Raw genomic sequence first — 25,520 nt, 5'->3', positions numbered from 1 at the left:
AGAGAGTGGGAAAGGGAGAAAGAGAGAGAAAAAGAGAGAGAGAATAAGGGAGAGAAAGAGAGAGCGGTAAAGGAAGAAAGAGAGAGAAAGAGAGAGCAGGAAAGGAAGAAAGAGAGAGAAAGGGAGAGAAAAAAAGAGAGAGCGAGAATAAAGGAGAGAAAAAGAGAGCAGGAAAGGGAGAAAGAGAGAAAAAGAGAGAGAGAATAAGGGAGAGAAAGAGAAAGCGGGAAAGGAAGAGAGAGAAAAAGAGAGAGAGAAAGGGAGAGAAAGAGAGAAAAAGAGAGAGCGAGAATAAGGGAGAGAAAGAGAGTGGGAAAGGGAGAAAGAAAAAGAAAGAGAGTAAAAGAGAGAGAAAGGGAGAGAGAGAGAAAAAGAGAGAGAGAATAAGGGAGAGAAAGAGAGAGCGGTAAAGGAAGAAAGAGAGAGAAAAAGAGAGAGAAAGGGAGAGAGAGAGAAAAAGAGAGAGAGAGAAAGGGAGAGAAAGAGAGAGCGGTAAAGGAAGAAAGAGAGAGAAAAAGAGAGAGAGAGAAAGGGAGAGAAAGAGAGAGCGGTAAAGGAAGAAAGAGAGAGAAAAAGAGAGAGAAAGGGAGAGAGAGAGAAAAAGAGAGACAGAATAAGGGAGAGAAAGAGAGGGAGGGAAAGGGAGAAAGAGAAAGACACAAGAGAGAGAGAAAGAGCCGCATTTTATGTCCGGACCCCCCTCGAAAGAGGCCCCGGGGCCCGAGTCCAGCCCCCCCCCCGCCTCACCTCCCTGTAGAGCGAGTAGAGGAAGACGATGGTCTGGATGGTCTTGCCGAGGCCCATCTCGTCCGCCAGGATGGTGTCGGTGCTTTGGGCCCAGGAGAAGCGCAGCCAGTTCAGCCCTTCCAGCTGGTACATGTGCAGCGTCCCCCCGGTGGAGGTGATGAACCGCGGCTGGCTCTCGTACTTCACCGTCGGCTGCGGGGAAGAGAGGGGAGGGTCCACTTGAGAACAGGGAACCCAGACAGCCCGGCTCGGCTCCCTTATTTTGTCCTCGACTTGCGACCGTCCCGAGGTGCGACGCCCCTGGGGAGGAGGAGGCGGGCAAAAGCGCCGCGTCGCCGTTTCTCCACACCGATGACCCTCGCCGCCTCTCCACGGTCAGGCGGTCAAAATCCCAAACCCGCGGCAACCGGATCAGAGCTAGGACGGTCACAGCGGGGGTCCCCCGATCCCTTTCTGCGACCTCCAAGTCAAAGGGGGGGAGGGGCGGCGGGGGGAAGGCGAGAGGAATCCGGCTTCGCTTTAACAATCGCGGCGTTGCTCACTTAACAACTGCAGGGATTGGTGGAGCAAGTCCGGCAACCCACTCGATGGCCGGAAAAGGTGGAGCTGAGGGCTGTGGTCGTAAAGCCGAGGACTACCTGGGTTCCCCCCCCCCTGGAACTCACGTCATTGGTGGGAGAGGTCGGGGGGTCGTCCGAGGTCAGCTCCTTCTTTTTTTTCTTGTACTTCCTGGGCTGGGCCGGATCTTCGCCCATAATTAGTTCTCTGGTTATAAGGAGGAGAGAAAAGAGGGTCTTAAGTTGCCCCACAGAAGCTGCTACTAAGGTCCACGACTCGGAATCGGAACCAGAACAGAGCTGGGAGGGGGCTTGGGAGGTCTTCTAGTCCAGCCCTTGCTCCAGCAGGAGACCCCTAGACCACTTCAGACAAGGGGTTGTCTAATATAATAATCATAGTCATAATAATAATAATAATAACAATAACAACAATAACAATAACAACAATAACAATAACAACAACAACAACAATAATAATAATAATAATAATAATAATAATAATAATAATAATAATAATAATAATAATAATAATAATGCTGGAAGGGACCTTGGAGGTCATCTAGTCCAAGGCTCCCCAACCTTGGCAACTTGGAAGACCTGTGGACTTCAACTCCCAGAATTCCCCAGCCAGCCATGCCTGTGGTTTTGTTTCCCCCCCCCTCCTATCCCTTAGAGCTCGGAGATTGGAGAGGAAGGGATTATAAGAGAGTAAGCGGGGCCACAATGAGTATGCTGCTGGCTGGGGAATTCTGGGAGGTCTTCACGTTGCCGAGGTTGGGGACCCCTGCTCTAGTCCAAGCAGGAGTCCCTACACCCCTTCAGGCAAATGGCTTTCCAGTCTCTTCTTAAAAACCTCCGGCGGTGGAGCACCGACAAGTTCTAGTGGCAAGCAGTTCCCCTGGTTAATTCTCCTCGATGTCACGAAGTTTCTCCTTAGTTCCAGGTTGCTTCTCTCCTTTCCCTCCATCGCTTCCTGTCCCCCTTCTCTGCGGCAGCCCCTCCAATGTTGGACGGCCGCGGTTAAGCCAGGTTAATTATCCTCACTTTTAGGATATTTCTCCCGAGTTCCAGGTTGCTTCTCTCCTCGATTCGTTTCCATCCGTTGCTTCTTCTCCTGCCTTCGGGGGCTTTGGAGAATAAGTCGAAACCCCCCCCCCCACTCTTCTTTGGGGCAGCCACTCAAATATTGGAAGACTGCTACCCTTTTTTCCCCAAAGTAAGACCTAACCGGAAAAGAGACCCTAGCGTGATTTTTCAGGATGCTCGTAATATAAGCCCTACCTCAAAAAGAAGCCCCAGTTAAGATTGTCAGCCAGGTGCTGGCTGAAAAATAGCTTTTATCCGTGGGCTGTTAGGCTTTTAAATGGGACACAATCTTAGGCAGAATTGACTTGGGAGGCCGGTGTGTGGTGTAGTTGGCTCACATAGTGTGGTGGGATGGAGGGTTTGTTGTCACTGTGTGTTGGGGGGAAGAGAGCACGGGGGGGGGAGGCTCAGCTAATCTCAATGTACACATGTTGTACTTTGACAATAAAAGGTTTATTTATTATTTATTTATTTATTATTTAGTATACCGTATTTCCCCCAAAATAAGACCTAACTGGAGAATAAGCCCTAATGTGTCTTTTGGAGCAAAAATTAATGTAAGACTTATTTTCTGGGAAACACGGTATCAGAGAATGGAATGGAACAGAACAGAACAGAACAGAACAGAACAGAACAGAACAGAATAATAATATAGAAATAGAAATAGACATAGAATAGAATTTAGAATAGGAATAGGAATAGGAATAAGGATAGGATAGGATAGGATAGGATAGGATAGGATAGGATAGGATAGGATAGGATAGGATAGGATACAGAACAGAACAGAACAGAACAGAATAGAATAATAATATAGAAATAGAATAGAATTTAGAATAGGAATAGGATAGGATAGGATAGGATAGGACAGAAAAGAATAGAATAGAATATAGAATAATAAAATACAGAATAGAATAGAATGGAATAATATACAGAACAGAATAGAATATAGAATAATAAAATACAGAATAGAATAGAACAGAACAGAACAGAATAGAAGTTGGAAGGGACCTTGGAGGTCCTCTAGTCCAGCCCCCCGCTCAAGCAGGAGAACCTATACCATCTCAGACAAGTGACTGTCTAGTCTCTTCTTAAAAATCTCCAGGGATGGAGCGCCCACGATTTCTGGTGGCAAGCTGTTCCACTGGCTGATTGTCCTCCCTGTCAGGAAGTTTCTCCTTAATTCCAGGTTGCTTCTCTCCTTGATAGGTTTCCAACCATTGTTTTGTGACACCCCCCCCCCTCCTCTTTGTGGCAGCCCCTCAAATACTGGAAGAGACGTGGCTGGACTATCTTTACCACATTTTTTGTAACTTCCTTAATACCTAAGTAACTTCCTTAATAGATGATGGGAATGCGGTAGACGTAATATAACTTGACTTCAGCAAAGTGTGTGTGTGTGTGGGGGGGGGGGAAGCTGGCTGGGGAATTCTTAGGGAGCTGAAGTCCACCCATCTTAAGGTGGACAAGGCTGTGAAATGCTGTTCTCTGCGATTAATATTTATGTGTATTCATATGTAAGGGTGTAAATATATACATACGTTGTATATGGCATGTTTACATGTCAGCCCTAAGTCCTTCTTTTCTCTAGACTGGCCAGACCCAATTCCTGCAACCGCCCTTCATACGTTTTGGCCTCCAGGCGTTACGTACTCCCCAATCACAGACACACACACACACACACACACACACACACACACCACTTTACCTGTGTGACCAGTAGGCCTGCTTGTGGTACTCGTACTCGGGGATAGCCATTTCGTCTTCCTCCCAGGTGGACTGGTCATAGGAAAGGTCCCGCCACTTCACCAGATAGTGATAGACGCCCTTTTTGTCAATGCTGCATGCGGTCAATGCAGGTGATGAGAGAGAGAGAGAGAGACAGAGACAGAGACAGAGACAGAGAGACAGAAAGTATTAGGAGTCATTGTTAAGACATTGTTAAGCAACACCCGCAAAGTTAAATGCTTCTCATTGTGAGTCTGAATGCAACAAACTAAAAAAACACCACCACCACTGTGTAAGAATCAAAGGATTTGGACAGGAGGGAAAGGCACCAGGGTAGAAATCAGAAGACGGCGAGTTGTAGTCCAGCCATAGGCATGAAACCCGGCTGGGTGACTCTGGGCCAATCACCAGGAGACGGTGAGTTCTAGTCCCGCCTTAGGCACGAAAGCCAGCTGGGTGACTCTGGGCCAGTCACCAGGAGACGGTGAGTTCTAGTCCAGCCTTAGGCACGAAAGCCAGCTGGGTGACTCTGGGCCAGTCACCAGGAGACGGTGAGTTCTAGTCCCGCCTTAGGCACGAAAGCCGGCTGGGTGACTCTGGGCCAATCACCAGGAGACGGTCAGTCCCAGTCCCGCCTTAAGCAAGAAAAGCGACTAGGTGTACATTGGGCTTGCCACTTTGTCTCTGCTCAACCCACCTCACAGGGTTGTTGTTGTGATAATAGGAGACAGGAGTGTGACTTATAAAGTACTAAAAGTGGGATAAAAAAGATCAAAAAAAAACAACCCAAAAACACGCTGAGGCTTCCAGCGACCTGTGATTTATCACCCGATGGATGGTCATCCAGTCGGGCTTGATGCCGTAGCGGTAGTAGTTCTCCTCCATCTCCGCGTAGAGGGGATCCTTGTTCTTCCGCTTCTCGCTTTTGCCGTCGTCGTCGCCGGAGCCGTAGTCGAAGGGGGGGGGCTCGTCCATGTCGTTCTTCCGCTGATAGTTTCTGTACATGACCAAGTGGAAGATCTCCAGCTGGGATGGGGAGGGAGAGGGCAGAGCAGGAGAGGTCAGCCGTCCGAAGGAGGGCAACCGCCGCTCCAAACCCGCTTTTCATCCGGGGATACCCAATCTGCAGACACGAAGACCGAGGTGCCGGCTTACCGCCCGCCCTTGAGAAACTCGCTTTCTCCACGGTTTAGGAGCCCGTTTTTCTCCGGCCTTTGACGAGCCCCGTTTTCGACATCGCTATTCGTTTTTGTTTGTTTTTTTAATGGGAGAAAATTTACGGGGCCGCCCGACTCGTCCCCCGTTGTCTTCCAGGCGTCTTACGGAAGTAAAACCCCAAAGACAAAACTCAACAACTGCGCCCCCCTCACCCCCACCCCCAGCAGACCCTGGCGACAACAGTCAAAGCAACCACTTGATCAGCCACCGACGGGATTTGATTTCTTGGCCCGAGTTAGTGGTTGGTTCCCTTTAGGAAACCAAAAGACGGGAACACCTGACAGCAATCAACGCCCCGATGAGGAGCAACGGTTCACACCGAGATTAACGTTAGGCCAACAGTCGAGAAGTAAACCATTTCCCAATTAAGGAACTACCGACACAGAGAAACAAACACGTCACGACAGGCTAATTAAGGAATGACCAGGAAGGAAACAACACACCCACCAACACAGACAGGGTGTGCCCGCTGTATATAAACAGAGAGCAAAGCCTTCCAGCGCTGATGAGGTTCCCCAGTTGGGTCATGAAACGTCTGCAAGGAAACCGCCCAGCTCAGAGAGCACCAAGGACCCCACAGTCCTTCCTTCCTTCCTTCCTTCCTTCCTTTCTTCCTTCCTTCCTTCCTTCCTTCCTTCCTTCCTTCCTTCCTTCCCTTTTCTTCTAGCACTGATGATGTTCCCTAGTTGGGTCATGAAACGTCTGCCAGGAAACCGCCTAGCTCAGAGAGCACCAAGGACCCCACAGTCCGTCCTTCCTTCCTTCCTTCCTTCCTTCCTTCCTTCCTTCCTTCCTTCCTTCCTTCCTTCCTTCCCTTTTCTTCTAGCACTGATGATGTTCCCTAGTTGGGTCATGAAACGTCTGCAAGGAAACCGCCTAGCTCAGAGAGCACCAAGGACCCCACAGTCCTTCCTTCCTTCCTTCCTTCCTTCCTTCCTTCCTTCCTTCCTTCCTTCCTTCCTTCCCTTTTCTTCTAGCACTGATGATGTTCCCTAGTTGGGTCATGAAACGTCTGCAAGGAAACCGCCTAGCTCAGAGAGCACCAAGGACCCCACAGTCCGTCCTTCCTTCCTTCCTTCCTTCCTTCCTTCCTTCCTTCCTTCCTCTCCTCCCTTCTACCACCAATGATCTTCCCTAGTTGGGTCATGAAACGTCTGCAAGGAAACCGCCCAGCTCAGAGAGCACCAAGGATCCATTAGTTCTCCTCCTCCTCCTCCTTTCTAGCACCGATGATGTTCCCTAGTTGGGTCATAAAACATCTGCAAGGAAACCTCCAAGCTCCAAGGATCTCTCAGTCCTCCTCCTCCTCCTCCTCCTCTTCACAAGCCCCCTCCCTTTCAGCACGGATGATGTTCCCTAGTTGGGTCACGAAACGTCTGCGAGAAAACAAGCCAGCTCAAGAGAGCCTCAAGGGCCCCACAGTCCTCCTCCTTCGATCCCGCTGTTTAACCCCGACCCGCAGCTACTCTCTTTTTACTGCTAATCCTTTTCGCTTCGGTGGCCAATGAAATGCGTATCCGGCGGTAGGTACGATTGTGTTATCAAAATGGGGCCGTTCAGGAAACAAACAACAACAAAAAAAAGGCAGCTGGGACCGGTGATGGAAAGCTCCCAGTTCAAAGAGACGGGGCTGCGCTCAGCACCCTCCCCGCCCTAATTCGGCTAGGAACTGGCTGCCCCCTCCTCCATGCCCTGGCCCGGCATCCCAACGGAGAGCGTACCTGCAACTCCTTTATCCAGGAGCAATGCCAGTAAGAGAGGCCCACCCATTTCACAAAGAATTCACGCTCCGAACGCCCCTGGAGCGTCTTAGGGGGCGGGTCGTCCGGTTTGCAGTCGGAGGGCAGGGGGACCGCCACCGGTGTCGGGGGCTCCCCCCACTGCCAGTGGAGAATCTTCTGGACCCGGCCCTTCAGCATGGGGCACTGCAAGCAGGGGAAAGAAGCTGTGAGAAATCGGCTGGCCTCTCTCGCCCGCCTGGAGACGATAGGGTTTTATTCATTGATCTCTTTTATAGATGGATTAATTTTTAGAGGATTAGGAATAGGGTTAGGGTTGGGGTTGGGGTTAGGGTTGGGGTGGGGATTAGGGTTGGGGTTAAGATTACGGTTGGGATTAGGGTTGGGGTTAGGATTAAAAGGTAAAGGTTCCCCCCCGTACGTGTGTGCTAGTCGTTTCCGACTCCAGGGGCCGGTGCTCATCTCCGTTTCAAAGCCGAAGAGCCAGCGCTTGTCCGAGGACATCTCCGTGGTCATGTGGCCGGCATGACTAGATGCCAAAGGCGCACAGAACGCTGTTACCTTCCCACCGTAGTGGTCCCTATTTTTCTACTTGCATTTTTACGTGCTTTCGAACTGCTAGGTTGGCAGAAGCTGGGACGAGTAACAGGCGCTCACTCTGCTACGCGGCACTCGGGATTCGACCCGCCAAACTGCCGACCTTCTGATCGACAAGCTCAGCGTCCTAACCCACTGAGCCACCGCGTCCCTGGGGTTAGGATTAAGGTTAGGGTTAAGGTTGGGATTAGGGTTAGAGGTAAGGTTAGGGTTAGGGTTGGGGTTAGGGTTGAGTTGGGGTTAAGGTTGGGATTGGGGTTAGGGTTGGGATTAGGGTTAGAGTTAAGGTTAAGGTTACGGTTGGGGTTAGGGTTGGAGCTGGGGTTAGGATTAGGGTTAGGGTTACAGTTGGGGTTAGGGTTGGAGTTGGAGTTAGAGTTAAGGTTAGCGTTAGGGTTGGGGTTAGGGTTGGAGTTGGGGTTAGGGTTGGGGTTGGAGTTGGAGTTAGGGTTGGGATTAGGGTTAGGGTTGGTGTTGGGGTTAGGGTTAGGGTTAGAGTTAAGGTTAGGGTTAGGGTTAGGGTTGGGGTTAGAGTTGGGTTAGGGTTGGAGTTGGGTTTAAGGTTGGGGTTGGGGTTACAGTGCTTCAAAATAACATTCTTAACATTTAGCAAACAGCATGTTGTCTGGCTTCCTGTATTTAAAAAACAGTGAGTAATAATTAATTTCTATAGTATCATAGTCTACATGTTAGTTAATCGCTCAGAAGGCTCCTTCCCACTAGTATGTATTCAATGTTACAGAGTACAGATCTCGTTCCGGACCACCTTGGGGTCTCCAGGCCTGCTGGCAAAACCGCCTCTTCGGGGCCTTGCGAGAGGCTCCCAAAGTGGGGGCCAATCTTATCTCCGCAGGGAGGGAGCCACCACGGAGAAGGCCCTCCTTCTGGGTCCCGCCGGATGGACCCCCTTCAGAGAGGGGACCCCGAACACCCCCTGCCTCCCCGTTCTGGGGGTTCACACGGATGTAGCAGGGAAAAGACGGTCCTTCGGATCACAGGGAGGGAGCCACCACGGAGAAGGCCCTCCTTCTGGGTCCCGCCGGATGGACCCCCTTCAGAGAGGGGGGGGAGACGTTTATCCGAGCTTTTCTGGCAGGTATATGCATGTCAGAAACGGGGGCCGGGGCGTCCCTCCCACCCGGGCCCTTCCCAGCCCCCTCACCGTGCAGCGGGGACACAGCCACTCCCCGTTGGGGATCTCCGGCAGAGGCGGGTTGAGGCAGTGGATGTGATACGAGGAGATGCAGGCGTCGCAACACAGCAGCTCCCCACCGTCCTTGCAGACCCGGCAGTACTCCATGTGGTCATCCTCCTCTTCCTTCTCTCCGTCATCCAGCTCGCCTTCGTACTCGTCCTCCTCTTCCTTCGGCTCCCACTGCACCCCTTCTTTCTCCTGCGAGCCAGGGATATCGCACAAAACACACACACACACACACACACACCAAAGAAAGGAGAGCTGTGTTAGGAAACAGGGGTCGACACAAGAGCAAAGGCACAGCCACTCCGGCAAAGCACGTGCAGGAGCTTTGAAAGGGGGGGGGGCTAAGCATTAATGTGGGGGTGGGTGGTTTTTTTTTTCCCCCAGTGTCGCTTGCTAGAATTTCGGATTCGGAAAAGAGATCCGAGACCGTGGATGTTTGCCTACGGGTCTTCTCTAAAAACATCCCCCAGCGTGGTTCTCCACGTTCACGGGTGGGTGGGTGGGGTGGGTAGGGTGTCCTCCACTTAAACCACACCGCCCATTCGGTCTAAAATCCGGAGTGTTTCGGCTCCGTATGACGCCCTTCTTTCGACCGTCGTCACTAAGCCGAATTGCTGCAGGGGTGAAGTTCGCAACCCGGTTATTCAACAGATTCCGGCTTTCCCGCCCCCGTCGGCTTGTCGGAAAGCCGCCAAAGGGGAGAAGGATCACGTCACACACACACACACACACCACACACACACGGGATGCTGCAACCGTCGTTAAGTGCCGGTCAGTTGCCAAGCCTCTGAATTTCGATCACGTGAGCGGGCAGATGCTGCGAGTGTGGGGGAGGGGGGGGGAGAAAGGGCCTGAAGACCCCTTTTGCAGGGCTGCTGCTGCTGTAACCTCACACGGTCACGAAACAGGTGGCCGTTAAGTTGAGGACTGCCCGTGCTTGTTCCGGAGAGAGCCGATGCTTAAAGACGTTGGCGTGCGGAAAGAGAACGGAGTCGGACGGGACCTCGGAGGTCTCCTAGTCCAGCCCCCGGCGAGGAGGGCTAACCCAAAGGTGGCCAGAGTCCTTTCCTTCAACCCCAGCCCGTCTCCTTGTCCCTATGCACACAGCAGCGAGCCCAACCCAGCCCCGCTCCCTTTCCTTCTGCCCTCGCTGGCCCACCCCAATTTTGAAAGGAACCCACAGCCGGACCCATAGGAAATCGGTCCAGGCGGATCCGTTCAAACGAGGAGAAATCTGAATTCCCCCACCCGCCCCACACCCCAGATCTCTGGGGATAAAGCAGGGATCCCCACGTCCAGCTGGGCGGGCTACCGCAAGGTGGCCAGGAGGCGCCAAGGGTGCAGAGAGGGCAAGGAAGAAAGGTGAGCGTCTTACGCAGTGAGGACAGCTCCACTTCCCCTCCGGCGCCTTGTCTAGTTCCGGATCCAGGCAGACCAGGTGGTAAGCTCTGGGACACGAGTCGCACAGGATGATCTCTCCGCCCTGCTGACACACCTCGCAATAGTCTTGGTGATCCGTCTCGTAGCCATCCGCCTCTTCTTCGCCGGCAACTGCCAACCGGGGAGGAGAGGGGTGGGGGGTGGGGGTGGGGGAAGAAAGGAAAAAGGGTCAGGGTCTCCCCGATGTCCCAAGACACGGGCGGCCTGCTCTAGACCCCCGAGGCCGGACCGTCCGGCCTTCCCACATCCTGTAGCTGCCCGTGCTGGTCATGGCACGGAAATGGAAGAGGTTCCCTTGCCGGCAGCTGAACCATCGCGGGGGTGGGGGTTGGTTTAATTCAGGGCTGTCGGCCTGGGGAAGATTCCTGCATTGTAGGCGGAAGGGAACGAAGTAGTTGTTAGGAACTCCGCATAGGGGTTGGGTGGGCGCAAGCAGACCCACACCTTGTAGGAGAAGGAGTGGTAGATCCTGGGGATGGATGGAGTCAAAAGAGGGATCAGCCTAGAATCCCTAAGTGGCCACAAGCTCCCTTGAATTCCGTGGAGCCTTAGCTGACTCCTAGCAAGTACCATTAATAATAATAATAATAATAATAACAACAATAATAATAATAGACAGACAGATAGATGATGTTGTTGTTAGTTGCAAAGTCGTGTCCGACCCCTGGCAACCCCACGGACAACATTCCTCCACGCCTTCCTGTCCTCCACCATCTTCTGGAGTCCATTTAAGCTCACGCCTCCTGCTTCAGTGACTCCATCCAGCCACCTCCTTCTCTGTCGTCCCCTTCTTCTCTTGCTCTCCACCTTTCCCAGCATTAGGCTCTTCTCCAGTGAGTCCTTCCTTCTTCTCATTAGGTGGCCAAAGGATTTGAGTTTTAGCTTCAGGATCTGGCCTTCTAAAGAGCAGTCAGGGTGGATCTCCTCTAGGACTGACCGGTTTGATCGCCTGGCAGTCCAAGGGACTCGCAGGAGTCTTCTCCAGCACCAGAGTTCAAAGGCCTCAATTCTTTGGCGCTCGGCCTTTCTTATGGTCCAACTTTCGCAGCCATAGATTGCAACTGGGAAGACCACAGCCTTGACTATACGCACTTTTGTCGGCAGGGTGACGTCTCTGCTTTTTAGTGTGCTGTCTAGATTCGCCCTGGCTTTCCTCCCCATTCATTCTCTTTCATACCCCTAAGCTCAGAGAAAACCAATTCAACCTGAGCTACAAATATCCCTTTCTAGAGACGACTACGATCACGATCTATCACTTTGTGGCTTGTCCGCGCACTGAGAGCTTATGCACCGGGGACAAATTCCTTGTGGGTGTCCAGTCACGCTTGGCTGATGGAAGAATTCTAGGAAATGTGATGGGCACCGAAAGTTTTTTTAAAAAAATCTGTTCTTTCTCGACAACCAAGTAAGGTGCCCTCTCCTTCGCTGTCGGAGAAGGCCTTTCAGCCTCTCCCGCCCCAGGGCGACGGGTTTAACCTCACCTTTTTTCTTCTTCCGTCCAGGCCGACCCCGCTTGAGTTTCTTGACCCTTCCCGAACTGTCGGAACGCACGGAAGAGCTGTGAACGCTTGAGTTATCCAGGTCGGATTCTTCTTCTGCTTCTGCTACCTCGTCGCTCTGAAACAAATGCTGTACATAACCGGAGCGATCCTCCATTAGGAAAAACCCAGAAAGAGGCAAGAGATGAAGAGGAACGGCGGTGGGAAAGGAAAGAGGGACGGGGGTGGGGTACCCCAACTTTGGAGCTAGGCCCAAAAGCAAGCAGAAAGACGCAAGAAGAAGCGTTCCACCCAGCCCGGCCCAGCGATGGAGTTGACCAACCCCAGTTCAGTTACAAGGGGTTGGATCTGAGGGACCACGCGTGGAGTCTATTTCACACGGCAAAGGGGAAGGGCAGAAAGAAAGGAGGTGGAGATGAGGTTGTAACAGCAAGCAAGCATCCCACAGTCGCAACCATGCAACCTGAATTTGCCATGCCGGTTCCTAAAAGGAATCTCAGGCTAAGGGTATTGCAACCTTGACAAGTTGAAGACTTGTGGACTTCAAGTCCCAGAACTGAACTTCAACTTTAAGACTTGTGGACTTCAAGTCCCAGAATTGAACTCAAAGTCTTCCAACTTTAAGAATTGTGGACTTCAAGTCCCAGAATTGAACTCAAAGTCTTCCAACTTTAAGAATTGTGGACTTCAAGTCCCAGAACTGAACTCCAACTTTAAGAATTGTGGACTTCAAGTCCCAGAACTGAACTTCAACTTTAAGAATTGTGGACTTCAAGTCCCAGAACTGAACTTCAACTTTAAGACTTTGGACTTCAAGTCCGAGAACTGAACTCAAAGTCTTCAACTTTAAGACCTTTGGACTTCAAGTCCCAGAATTGAACTCAAAGTCTTCCAACTTTAAGACTTATGGACTTCAAGTCCCAGAATTGAACTCAAAGTGTTCCAACTTTAAGAATTGTGGACTTCAAGTCCCAGAATTGAACTCAAAGTCTTCCAACTTTAAGACTTATGGACTTCAAGTCCCAGAATTGAACTCAAAGTGTTCCAACTTTAAGAATTGTGGACTTCAACTCCCAGAATGGAACTCAAAGTCTTCAACTTTAAGACTTGTGGACTTCAAGTCCCAGAATTGAACTCAAAGTCTTCCAACTTTAAGACTTGTGGACTTCAAGTCCCAGAATTGAACTCAAAGTCTTCCAACTTTAAGACTTGTGGACTTCAAGTCCCAGAATTGAACTCAAAGTCTTCCAACTTTAAGACTTGTGGACTTCAAGTCCCAGAATTGAACTCAAAGTCTTCCAACTTTAAGACTTGTGGACTTCAAGTCCCAGAATTGAACTCAAAGTCTTCCAACTTTAAGAATTGTGGACTTCAAGTCCCAGAATTGAACTCAAAAGTCTTCCAACTTTAAGAATTGTGGACTTCAAGTCCCAGAACTGAACATCAACTTTAAGAATTGTGGACTTCAAGTCCCAGAACTGAAGTTAAAGTCTTCAACTTTAAGACTTGTGGACTTCAAGTCCCAGAACTGAACTTCAACTTTAAGACTTTGGACTTCAACTCCCAGAACGGAACTCAAAGTCTTGAACTTTAAGACTTTGGACTTCAACTCCCAGAATTCCCTAGCCAGCTGCAGAGGCGTTGAAGTGCACTGGGTCTTAAAAGTTGCCAAGGCTGAGGACCCCTGGCTTAAGAGAGTCACACACCTTCCCCATGGCTAGCAGTAGTCAGCACCGGCAGCCAACGATGCCAAGTCAGCCCAATTTGAAGAACAGCAACTGATTGGAGGGATTAGCTAGTTTTGAGCTGAGCTGGTGGTCTCTCTTAACGAAGCCACCGAGCTCTTCCACCTTGCTAATTTGGTCCAGGAAATGCCAAAGCCATCAAGCTCAGCTGAGGGGGCAGGGTGGGGGTGGGTGGGTGGGTTTCCACATTCACACGCACAGCTGCAAGGGAGCGCGCCTTACTGAGCTGCTCTTTTTGCGCTTCCCGCCGATCATGCCCAGCTTGATCTTCAGGGGCGCCATCTTCTTCCCCTTCATCTTCCTCTTCACCTCGGGGACCCGAGGGCTTTTGCTCCGCTTCTTGTGGCCCGGTCCTTGGGTGGAAGGGAGGGGGGGGGAGAGAGAGAAAACAAAAACAAATTGGGGGAAAAAAGGACTTCTCAGTCGAACAGTCGACATACAAATAAAATTATTATTATTATTATTATTTGCCCCCTTCCCCCCTTCCCCGTCGTCAGAAAGAGACGGGCGGGTTTCGGGGACGCTCCGAAGCAGCAAAGCGGAGGAGGGCAAAAAAAATTGCCTGGAACAATCGCACCCCAGCGGGATGCTGCAGGAAAACGCGAGCATCGCGGCCGCTCTGCTCGCTTGCAAAAATAAAAATAAAATATGGGGGGGGGGGGGTGTTTAAAAACAGGGACGTGACAAGGGGCCCGAGACGATTCAAAGTTTGGCCCCTCTCCCTTCTCCAGGAATTTGGGATCCTGTCGGGCTGAAGCATGGAAAGCTGAGCTGGGGGGTTTATTTGCACAGGTTTCATGACCCACCTAGGCAATATAACCAGTGCTAGAAGGGAGGGGGGTTTGCAAAACAGAGGGAGGGGAGAAGAGAGGAGGGGGGAGGAGGAAGAGGAGGAGGACACACGAGAGGACTGTGGGGTCCTTGGTGGTCTCGAACTTGGGGGTTTCCTTGCAGACGTTTCCTGACCCAACTAGGGAACGTCATCAGTGCTAGAAGGGAATGTGGGAAGAAGAGGAGGAGGAGGAGAAAGACGACTGTGGGGTCCTTGGTGCTGTCTGAGCTTGGGGGTTTTCTTGCAGACGTTTCGTGACCCAACTAGGGAACATCATTAGTGCTAGAAGGGAGGAGAGGAAGGAAGGGAGGGAAGGAGGGAGGAAGGAAGGAAGGAAGGAAGGAAGGAAGGAAGGAAGGAAGGAAGGAAGGAAGGAAGGAAGGAAGGACTGTGGGGTCCTTGGTGCTCTCCGAGCTTGGTGCTTTTCTGGCAGACGTCTCGTGACCCAACTTGGTTACATCATCAGGGCTAGGAGGGAGGGGGGGTTGCACACCAGAAGGGGGCAGGAGGAGGGGGGGAGGAGGAGGAGGAGGAAGAAGAGGAGGAGGAGGAAAAAGAAGAAGAGGAGGAAGAGGAGGAGGAGGAGAAGGAGGAGGAGGAGGACTGTGGGGTCCTTGGTGCTCTCTGATCTTGGTGGTTTCCTTGTAGACGTTTCACGACCCAACTAGGGAACACCATCAGTGCTAGAAGGGAATGTGGGAAGAAGAGGAGGAGGAGGAGGAGGAGGAGGAGGAGGAGGAGGAGGAGGAGGAGAAGGAGGAGGAGAATTGAGGGGTCCTTGGTGCTCTCTGAGCTGGGCGGTTTCCTTGCAGATGTTTCGTGACCCAACTAGGGAACATCATCAGTGCCAGAAGGAGGAGGGGTTTTCTCCCTGTTTATATACAGTAGCTCAATCTGCCTGTGTAGGTGGGAGTGTAGTAGCCCCCTTGGTTTTTCTTTGATTGGGCTATGGTTTTCTGTCTGGGGTTTATCCCTGCTTCTCTGAGTGTGAGTCGTTGGGAGAGTTCTGTGTTCTGCTTGGCGTTCCCTAGTTGGGTCATGAAACGTCTGCAAGGAAACCGCCCATCTCAGAGAGCACCAAGGACCCCACAGTCCTCCTCCTCCTCCTCCTCCTCCTTCTCCTCCTCCTCCTCCCTCCTCCTCCTCCCACTGTCTTCTAGCACTGATGATGTTCCCTAGTTGGGTCATGAAACGTCTGCAAGGAAACCGCCCGGCTCAGAGAGCACCAAGGACCCCACAGTCGTCCTCCTCCTCCTCCTCCTCCTCCTCCCTCCTCCTCCTCCCAATGTCTTCTAGCACTGATGATGTTCCCTAGTTGGGTCATGAAACGTCTGCAAGGAAGCCCCCAAACTCAGAGACCGCCAAGGACCCCACAGTCCTTCCTTCCTTCCTTCCTTTCCTCCCTTCTAACACTGATGACGTTCCCTAGTTGGGTCACAGAACATCTGTAAGAAGACAAGAAAGCTCAGAGAGTAGCAGGGACTCCAAAGTTGTCATCCTTCTCCTCCACCTCCCCTCCTTTCTGTAATCCCCCCCACCTCCTCTAGCACTGATGACGTTCCCTAGTTGGGTCATGAAACGTCTGCAAGGAAACCGCCCATCTCAGAGAGCACCAAGGACCCCACAGTCCTCCTCCTCCTCCTCCTCCTCCTTCTCCTCCTCCTCCTCCCTCCTCCTCCTCCCACTGTCTTCTAGCACTGATGATGTTCCCTAGTTGGGTCATGAAACGTCTGCAAGGAAACCGCCCGGCTCAGAGAGCACCAAGGACCCCACAGTCGTCCTCCTCCTCCTCCTCCTCCTCCTCCCTCCTCCTCCTCCCAATGTCTTCTAGCACTGATGATGTTCCCTAGTTGGGTCATGAAACGTCTGCAAGGAAGCCCCCAAACTCAGAGACCGCCAAGGACCCCACAGTCCTTCCTTCCTTCCTTCCTTTCCTCCCTTCTAACACTGATGACGTTCCCTAGTTGGGTCACAGAACATCTGTAAGAAGACAAGAAAGCTCAGAGAGTAGCAGGGACTCCAAAGTTGTCATCCTTCTCCTCCACCTCCCCTCCTTTCTGTAATCCCCCCCACCTCCTCTAGCACTGATGACGTTCCCTAGTTGGGCCGTGAAACGTCTGCAAGGAAACCGCCCAGCTCGGAGAGCACCAGGCGCCCCACAATTCAACCCTGAGCTACAAAATATTCTCTTCTGTCCATAGCTTTTCTTCCTTGCCCCGCAGTTTCCCGTCAGTGGCGCCCGGCCTCTGTCCATCGCACAGCCGTCGCCCCCTCCTCCCCGGCTCCCCACCCCATTCCTCGCCCCAGGATCTCGGGGAGAAGGGCTGACCGGCGCCCGCCCGGCACTCACCTTTGCCCTCTTTGGTCTTGGCTTTGCGGATGGGAAGAGGCGGGGGCGGGGGCTGCAGCAGATGCTGGGGCTCGGGGGAAGGGACGACGGCCGAGACGGCGGCGGAGACCTGTTCTGCGACGGCGGCAGCGGCAGCAGCGGCGGCGGCGGCCACAGCGGCCGTCGAGCCTTTGAAGGGGTTGTTGGCACTGAATTCCCGCCACTTGGCCCCCATGATGGTCATCATTTTGGACATGGGGATCTTGGGGTTCTTTTTGGCAATGAGAGGCCTGGAGGAGAGGAAGGGGCAACGCAGAGGGTCACCGAAGCCCCTTTCGCTGGGCAGCGGATAAAGCCACCCTCTGCCTTTCATAGCGACGGCGCTCAACACCCGCGGACGGCTTCACAGCGCATTTCCAACCCTCTTGAAGCGGTTCACGGAGTCAGCCTGTTGCCCCCCCCAACAATCTGGGTCCTCATTTTACAGACCTTAGATACAGATACTGCATTCTAACCACTGAGCTACGATAGCTTCCTTCCTTCCCATTTTCCTTCCTTCCTTCTCGTTTTCCTTCCTTCCTTCCCATTTTCCTTCCTTCCTTCTCGTTTCCCTTCCTTCCTTCTCGTTTCCCTTCCTTCCTTCCTTTTCATTTCCCTTCCTTCCTTCTCATTTTCCTTCCTTCCTTCCTTGTTTTCCTTCCTTCCTTCTCGTTTTCCTTCCTTCCTTCCCGTTTTCCTTCCTTCCTTCCCATTTTCCTTCTTTCCTTCTCGTTTCCCTTCCTTCCTTCCTTCTCATTTCCCTTCCTTCCTTCCTTTTCATTTCCCTTCCTTCCTTCCCATTTTCCTTCCTTCTCGTTTCCCTTCCTTCCTTCTCGTTTCCCTTCCTTCCTTCCTTCTCATTTCCCTTCCTTCCTTCCTTTTCATTTCCCTTCCTTCCTTCCTTCCTGTTTTCCTTCCTTCCTTCCCATTTTCCTTCCTTCCTTCTCGTTTCCCTTCCTTCCTTCCTTTTCATTTCCCTTCCTTCCTTCCTTCCCGTTTTCCTTCCTTCCTTCCCATTTTCCTTCCTTCCTTCTCGTTTCCCTTCCTTCCTTCCTTTTCATTTCCCTTCCTTCCTCATTTTCCTTCCTTCCTTCCTTCCCGTTTTCCTTCCCATTTTCCTTCCTTCCTTCTCGTTTCCCTTCCTTCCTTCCTTCCTTTTCATTTCCCTTCCTTCCTTCTCATTTTCCTTCCTTCCTTCCTTTCTCCTTCCTTCCTTCCCATTTTCCTTCCTTCCTTATTTTCTTTCCTTCCTTCCTTCCTTCCTTTCTCCTTCCTTCCTTCCCATTTTCCTCCCTTCCTTTCTCATTTTCATTCGCGAGAGAGAAATGAAGAGAAATTTCCCAACAGCGACAACAATTAACCAACGGAACGTCTTGCATTCAGACGTTGTGGGTGCTCCAACCCTGGAGGGTCTTAAGAAGAGATTGTCTGGAAGGGTCTAGGCAGGGCGAGAGTCCCCAGCGCCTGGTCCGTGGACCGGTACTGAGCCACGGGCACGCCAGCAACCGGTCCACACAAAGAAGCAAAGCCCCATCTGTGGGATGCAGGCAGCACACAAAACCGCGCACTCTCCGGTCCGCGGAAAAACTTTTCTCCGTGGAACCCTTCCCTGCTGCCCCAAAGGTTGAGGACCTCCGGTCTAGGGTCTCCTGCTTGGGCAGGGGGTTGGACTAGATGATCTCCAAGGTCCCTTCCATCTGTTATTCTTTTTTTCCTTCCTTCTTCCCTCCCTCCCTTCTCCAACACCGGACGTTTTAAAGAAGAGATTGGAGAACCATTTGTCTGAAACGGTATAGGGTCTCCTGCCAGAGCAGGGGGTTGGACTGGATGACCTCCGAGGTCCCTTCCAGCTCTATTCTGTTTCTGATTCTGATCGCGTGCTTCACTCAGCCTTTTAGCTCTGGAGTCGGACAGCTGCGCAAGTGTGCCAGCCCTGGGGGGGGGGGGTTGGGGGGGTTTAGCCTCGGTGCAATCAATTCTGAAATTTCCTGACAGGGAGAACAATTAACCAGTGGAACGGCTTGCCACCAGACGTTGTGGGTGCTCCGTCACTGCAGGCTTTGAAGAGGAGACCAGACAGCCCTTTGTCTGAAAGGGTATAGGGTTTTCTACCCGAGCAGGGGGTTGGACTGGATGACCTCCGAGGTCCCTTCCAGCTCTGCCCTCCTGCTGTCGTTCAAAAAGACAAGGGGCGGAAGCTCCTCGGAGGGAACCGAGAAGGCATTTTCCCGGCAGCGGGAAAGATTTAATGAAAGGGACACACCTCGCCTCCTGGAGCTGCGGGCCTCCCGTCGCGGGAGGTTTTCCCAAGAAAAGATTGCACGGCCGTTTGTCCAGGATGATGTATGTGGTCAAGGGTGGGGTGGGACTAGAAGGCCTCCCGAGGCCCCTCCCGGCCCTGCCATCCTATAACTCCCTCTTTACAAATCGGGAGGGGGCTTTCGCCAGGCCACGCGGCCTCGCCGCTCGGCTCGCCAAGACACGCGGCGCCGTTCTCGTTTTAGAAAAACACGAGACGCGTTTCTTCAGAAAGGCATGCCGAGAAAGGAAGGTCAAGAAGGAGAGCCAACATCCACACGTTTTCATCGGGTTCTAACCGGGGAACGTGAGAATGGGACACTTAGGGATGGGGGTGGTTTGGGGGGGGTAGGGAGGAGGAGGAGGAGGGGTCCAACGAACGCTTTACAAACAGTCGAGGCTGGAAAGCAGAAGACGCCACGTCAGGAGAGCTCAGACAGGCGCTGGGGTGGGTTGTGGGGGGAAGAAGAAAAAAGGCAAGCGGGCTAGCGGAGATGAGAGCGAGTCTCTTCCTCCAGCCAGCTGCAACATCACACAGCAAATCACTTCCGTTCTCTCCTCCCCCAGGAATCGCACACACACACACACACACACACACACGCACACACACACACGCACACGCACGTACAGACACACAGCCCCAGCGCACCAAAGCGAGGATTAAAGGGGTCTCCCCCTCCTCTCTTTATCAGTCTCGAGGGAAAGACGAGAAACTGACTGCCGAGCTGGAACGGGCCTGACGCTCCATTTAATCCGACCGGGGGCTGATGGCGTGCTGGGCTTGTGGCGCTGGAGGAAACGATGCCGAACAGAGGGAGCCCGGAGGCGCAAGGTTCCTGGAGGCCTCTGCTAGCACACACACCCCGCAGCCTTCATCTCCTTCCCCCCCCCCATCCCCAACTGAGAACCCCGAAGCAGAAGACAGCCATCATTTGCAATCGTTCTGCTTGCCAAGGGGGGGCCCTGCGTTCTCAATCCTGCTCCCTGCACACAGACACAGACACACACAACCCGTGCAGACAGCTTCAGGACTTCACTGGCTGCTAGAGCCCATCTGCTGATGTGTGGCCCGGTGGGGGCTTAAGCCTACAAAGACCAGAAGGGTTAGAGGGTCTCCTGCCCGAGCAGGGGGGTTGGACTAGATGGCCTCCGAGGTCCCCTCCAAACTCTGGTTCTTTCTCTTATTCTACGTAGCTTGCCTCCAGGCGTCGCAGGTGCTCCGATACGGGAGGTTTTTAAGAAGAGAGACTGGATAGCCATTTGTCTGAAATGGGTTAAGGTTTCCTGTCTGACCAGGGGGTTGGACTAGATGACCTCCAAGGTCCCTTCCAACCTTATTATATTATTACTATTACTATTATTTATTATTTATTATTTAGAGGGACGCGGTGGCTCAGTGGGTTAGGACGCTGAGCTTGTCGATCAGAAGGTCGGCAGTTTGGCGGGTCGAATCCCGAGTGCCGCGTAACAGAGTGAGCGCCTGTTACTCGTCCCAGCTTCTGCCAACCTAGCAGTTCGAAAGCACGTAAAAATGCAAGTAGAAAAATAGGGACCACTCCGGTGGGAAGGTAACAGCGTTCCGTGCGCCTTTGGCGTCTAGTCATGCCGGCCACATGACCACGGAGACGTCCTCGGACAAGCGCCGGCTCTTCGGCTTTGAAACGGAGATGAGCACCGGCCCCTAGAGTCGGAAACGACTAGCACACATGTGCGGGGGAACCTTTACCTTTACCTTTATTTATTATTTATTATTATTATTATTTATTATTATTATTATTATTATTATTATTATTATTATTATTATTATTAATTATTATTATTGATCATCGCACAGTCAGCAAGATGTTCAGCCTGGATTTGGCATTTTTGTCTGCCTATCGAGTCCTTACCAAGGACCTGGGATAGGCAGATGTGGATGTTTGATGGTATCACAGATCTCGTCGCAGGTTGGAAGCCGTTCCCAGTAAGGCCGCCTTTTGCAATTGACTGATGGCGAATTTGTCAATGCCGATGATGGTGTCCAAGTGGTGCTCCAGTTGTTTTGGGATGGCACCCAAGGGGCCTATGACTATTGGTACTACCCTTGCTTGCCTTTGCCACAGTCGTTCTATTCCTATTTGTAGGTCTTTGCATTTTGTTATCTTCTCCAGTTCTTTCTCGTCTATTCTGCTGTCTCCAGGCGCTGCCACGTCCGCTATCCAGACTTTTGTTTGTCTGTCTTATCGACAATTGTTAAGTCTGGGGTGTTATGTTGCAGGTGCTTCTCTGACCAGGTCCCTTCCAACTTTTTTTATTATTATTGTTGTTGTTTTGTTATTATTAGTTGTTTTGTTGTTATTATTATTGTTATTGTCATTATGTTATTATTATTAGTTGTTTTGTTGTTGTTATATTATTATTATTATTATTATTATTATTATTATTATTATTATTATTATTATTATTATTATTTGAACACAATAATAGTTTTTCTCATCTATTGCATTTAAAATATATATATCTGCTTTAGGGACTGCATCTTTTCCCAGGGCCCTGGAGAGAACGGCGTGAAAGCCTGGAGCCTCAGGCCTCTTGCTTCTCCCCCCCACGCGCCCCCCCCAAAAAAAATAAGAAGGGGGGGGGGGAAAACACATTTGGAAAATTATCCGGAGGACAGAAACCGTCAAGCCGCCTTGCTTTTTTGCTTGCCTTGCGCTATGATCTCATGTTGACTCGGGTGGATCGGGCTCGTGTTTTGTTTTTTTTTTTAATTATTGATGGTCGATTCCCGCCCACAATGCACTGCAGCAAGGCTATTAAAGGCACGAAAAAAAGAAAAAAAAGAAGAAGGGATGCCATTACGGACAAATACATACGAGCTCTGGCTTTATAAAAGGGGAGATGGGAAGCGAAGGGGAGGGGAAGGGGAGGGGGAGAAGAGAAAATATGCAAGGCGCTGAACCGAAGGAAGGAGGGGTCTGGCCTTTATTTAATTTCAAAATGGTTTCCAGAAATAGGCGTGTCTGAGAAACAAAGGCAGGCCTGAACAAAACAAAAAAAAACCAACAACGGCACAGCGAGTCCGGCCTTGTGTGCGCACGTGTGCGTGTTTGTGTGTGTGTGTGTGTGTGTGTGTAAAGAATTGGAGAAAAAAAAGAATGTGGCAAGGGGAGGGGAGAGAGAGAGAGAGAGAGAGAGAGAGAGAGAGATGGAGAGGCAGAGGCAAGGATAACCGCAAGATAAAAAGAACAAGGCCCCAGCCCTACGTGCTTGGCTGATCCAGACTGCCGTGGCAGATGGGAAGAATTCGGCACCCAGGCAGTTAAAAAGGGGGGGAAAGGAAAAAATAAATAAAATAAAAAACAGAATATTAAAAACAGGGGGGGAAAAAAGAGAGAGAGAGAGAGAAAAGAAGGTGGGAGGACGATTAGGGGGCTGGAGGCTTTAACGCGTATCAAGAACGGTTGCTGGAATGGGGTGTGTCGAGTTTCATTTTATTTTTATTTATTTTAATAAATAAAGGTAAGGTAGGTAGGTAAAACGAGGACCCAGATTGTTGGGGGCAATTAAGCTGACTTTGTAATAATGCCGCTTGAGGTGTGTGTGTGAAAGCCCTAATAAGCAGGCATATACATAGAATGAAGGCTACTGCTAAGCTTGTAAGCCGCCCTGAGTCTTCGGAGAAGGGCGGGATATAAATGGGATTAAAATAAAATAAATAAATAAATTCCATTTATATCCCGCCCTTCTCCGAAGACTCAGGGCGGCTTACAAGCTTAGCAGTAATGAGAAGGAGGACGGGGGACAAGATAGCAGCAGTCTTCCAATATTTGGGGTGGGGGGGGAGCTGCCCCAAAGAAGAGGGGAGTGGGGGGGGGGTGTCCCACCTATTCCCCAAAGCACCCCGAAGGCAGGACAGGAAGCAACGGATGGAAAACTCACCCAGGAGAGAAGCAGCTTAAGAAATAAAGAGGCATTTCAGGACAATTAGCCGGTGGAACTCCTCGCCTCCAGACGTTGTGGGCGATCCGTCACTGGAGGTTTTTAAAGACGAGACCGGACGGCCGTTTGTCCGGAATGATAAGAGGGTCTCCTCCTCGAGCAGAGGGCTCGACTAGAGGACCTCCGAGGTCCCTTCCAACTCCCGTCTATTCCGTTCCTCTGAAGGCGGGGAGAGAGGAGCCCTAGGAAGGCCAGAGGGAGGAAATGCCGCCCGAGCAGGATCAGGGAAGCGACCGCAGAAAAAGAGGCGGGTAGTCCTCAACGTACGACAGATCAGCTCCACCTTTCCTTCACTAAGCGAGACGTTTTGTTAAAAGTGAGTTTGGGGGGGGGCGCTGGATGACCATTTTTTTGCCCCGGGATCACGGCAGCCGTTAAGAGAGTTAACGGGGTCGTCGCGGGAATCCGGCTCCCCCATCGACTTTTGCCGGGTCAAAGGAGGTTACAAAAAAAAGGACTCCGGGACCCTCCGACCGTCATAAATACGAGTCATTTGCTAAGCGTTTGAATTCTGATCACGGGACCACGGGGAAGCTGCCAACGGTCGGACATAGGGGGGGGAGGGGAGAAACGGTCGCAAGTGATTCCCCCCACACACACACAATGTGCCGTTGTAACTTTGAAAGGTCCCTAAATGAACTTTTTGTAAGTCGGGGACTAGCTGCAACCCAACCTGAGACATTTTTCTGACAGTGAGAACAATTAGCTAGTGGAACAACCTGCCTCCAGAAGCGGTGAATGCTCCAACACTGGAGGTTTTCAAGAAGAGACTGGACAGCCATTTGTCTGAAAGGGTATAGGGTTTCCTGCCTGAGCAGGGGGTTGGACTAGATGACCTCCAAGGTCCCTTCCAACTTTTTAATCATTCTTATTCTAATTATCCCAAGCTTCTCGACTCTCTGGCAGGATCAGAATGCCGATGGAGCTGGATTGGATGGCTTTGATCGTGGGCTCCATTCAGACAGTTCAACCCTGCCTCTCTGCATGACCTCAGGTCCTGTCGCACTTCGCACCGTAGCCGGGAGAAAATACTCCGGCTGGAGAAAGGAAGTGAATGGGAAGAAGAGGGAGGGAGAGAGAACAATTGTGAGCGGGGCGGGGTGGGGGAGTGGCTGGACCTCCCCCCAGTAGTTGTTTTTTTTAATTATTATTATTATTATTATTATTATTATTATTATTATTATTATTATTATTATTATTATTATTATTATTATATAAAACTTTTATTCATAAAACATGAAACTCAGTCAACTGAACACTCAAATTGACTGGCGCTGATGCTTGACACGGGTTGCTGCCAGCATCCTAGGGATCAACCAGGTACCGCCTTAAAATGTAAGATGTTCCGAGTAGCGCCGGTTTTTTTTGTAGCTTTGCTGGAGTTATGGCAGGAAGCTGCCATTTCTTGATGTGTTTTGCAAAGTTTTGGGACATCGTTCCCAGGGGCCCCGATGACAATGGGTATCACTGTTACGCGTTTCATCCACCCTTCATCATCATCATCATCAACAACCATTTGTCTGAAATGGTATAAGGTCTCCTGCCTGAGCAGGGGGTTGGACTAGATGACCTCCAAGGTCTCTTACAACTTTACTACTACTACTACTACTGTTGTTTTGTTATTATTATTATTATTATTATTATTATTATTATTATTATTATTATTATTATTATTATTATTATTATTTATTTTTATTATTATTATTATTATTATTATTATTATTATTATTATTATTATTAATTATTATTATTAAAATTTGTACGCCACCCCTCTCAGCCGTCAGGGGACTCTGGGCGTCTTGCAGGCAGCAGAAAGATAAAATATAAAAACACCCTTTTAAAAGCTACGCCTCAAACTAGGACGGCACGGGGCTAAGATCTCCTTACCATTCTCGGGGAGGGGGGGGTCTCATACCAACTGGCAGAACCAGGTTTTGATGCCCTCCTGGAAAGCCAAAAGAGCGGGGGGGGGGGAGGATTTTCGCTTCATGCAGTAGAATGACTCACAGAGGGGAGGGGCCACAGCAGAAAAGGCTCTTCTCCTTGACACACAGACACACACCCTCCCCACTGCAAGACAGGGTGCTGGAGCAGTACGTAGGGCGGAAGAGCCACAAAGAGGATCAGGGGACTGGAGGCTAAAACACACAAGGAACGGTTGCTGGAATTGGGGATGTCCAGTTGCGTATAGTCAAGGCTGTGGTCTTCCCAGTTGCAATGTATGGCAGTGAAAGTTGGACCATAAGAAAGGCCGAGCGCCAAAGAATGGAGGCCTTTGAACTCTGGTGCTGGAGAAGACTCCTGCGAGTCCCTTGGACTGCAAGGCGATCAAACCGGTCAGTCCTAGAGGAGATCAACCCCGACTGCTCTTTAGAAGGCCAGATCCTGAAGCTAAAACTCAAATCCTTTGGCCACCTAATGAGAAGGAAGGACTCACTGGAGAAGAGCCTAACGCTGGGAAAGATGGAGGGCAAGAGAAGAAGGGGA

General features: G+C 51.1%; 1 protein-coding gene across 3 annotated transcripts in view; it reads right to left on the bottom strand.

The window, feature by feature from the left end:
• The window catches only part of LOC308678524 (chromodomain-helicase-DNA-binding protein 3-like), a 104,004-nt gene that overhangs the window by 52,448 nt on the left and 26,036 nt on the right, over nt 1-25,520 (bottom strand). For 2 of the 3 annotated variants that reach the window (XM_081345750.1, XM_081345749.1), the window contains exons 5-14: nt 16,737-17,005; nt 13,777-13,907; nt 11,792-11,939; nt 10,246-10,421; nt 8,832-9,062; nt 7,055-7,258; nt 4,930-5,141; nt 4,096-4,227; nt 1,413-1,512; nt 748-939 (exon numbers count right to left, since the gene is read on the bottom strand). In XM_081345750.1, coding sequence (XP_081201876.1) covers nt 748-939; nt 1,413-1,512; nt 4,096-4,227; nt 4,930-5,141; nt 7,055-7,258; nt 8,832-9,062; nt 10,246-10,421; nt 11,792-11,939; nt 13,777-13,907; nt 16,737-17,005 — 1,795 coding nt within the window. The remainder of the gene's footprint in view (nt 1-747; nt 940-1,412; nt 1,513-4,095; nt 4,228-4,929; nt 5,142-7,054; nt 7,259-8,831; nt 9,063-10,245; nt 10,422-11,791; nt 11,940-13,776; nt 13,908-16,736; nt 17,006-25,520) is intronic. The other variant, XM_081345751.1, reaches the window with a different exon arrangement.

The sequence above is a fragment of the Vipera berus genome (assembly GCF_964194415.1).
Source record: "Vipera berus genome assembly, chromosome: Z".
NCBI classification, from domain to species: Eukaryota; Metazoa; Chordata; class Lepidosauria; order Squamata; family Viperidae; genus Vipera; species Vipera berus.
The sequence above is the reverse complement of the archived record's forward strand: the minus strand, read 5'-3'. Positions and strand labels throughout refer to the sequence as shown.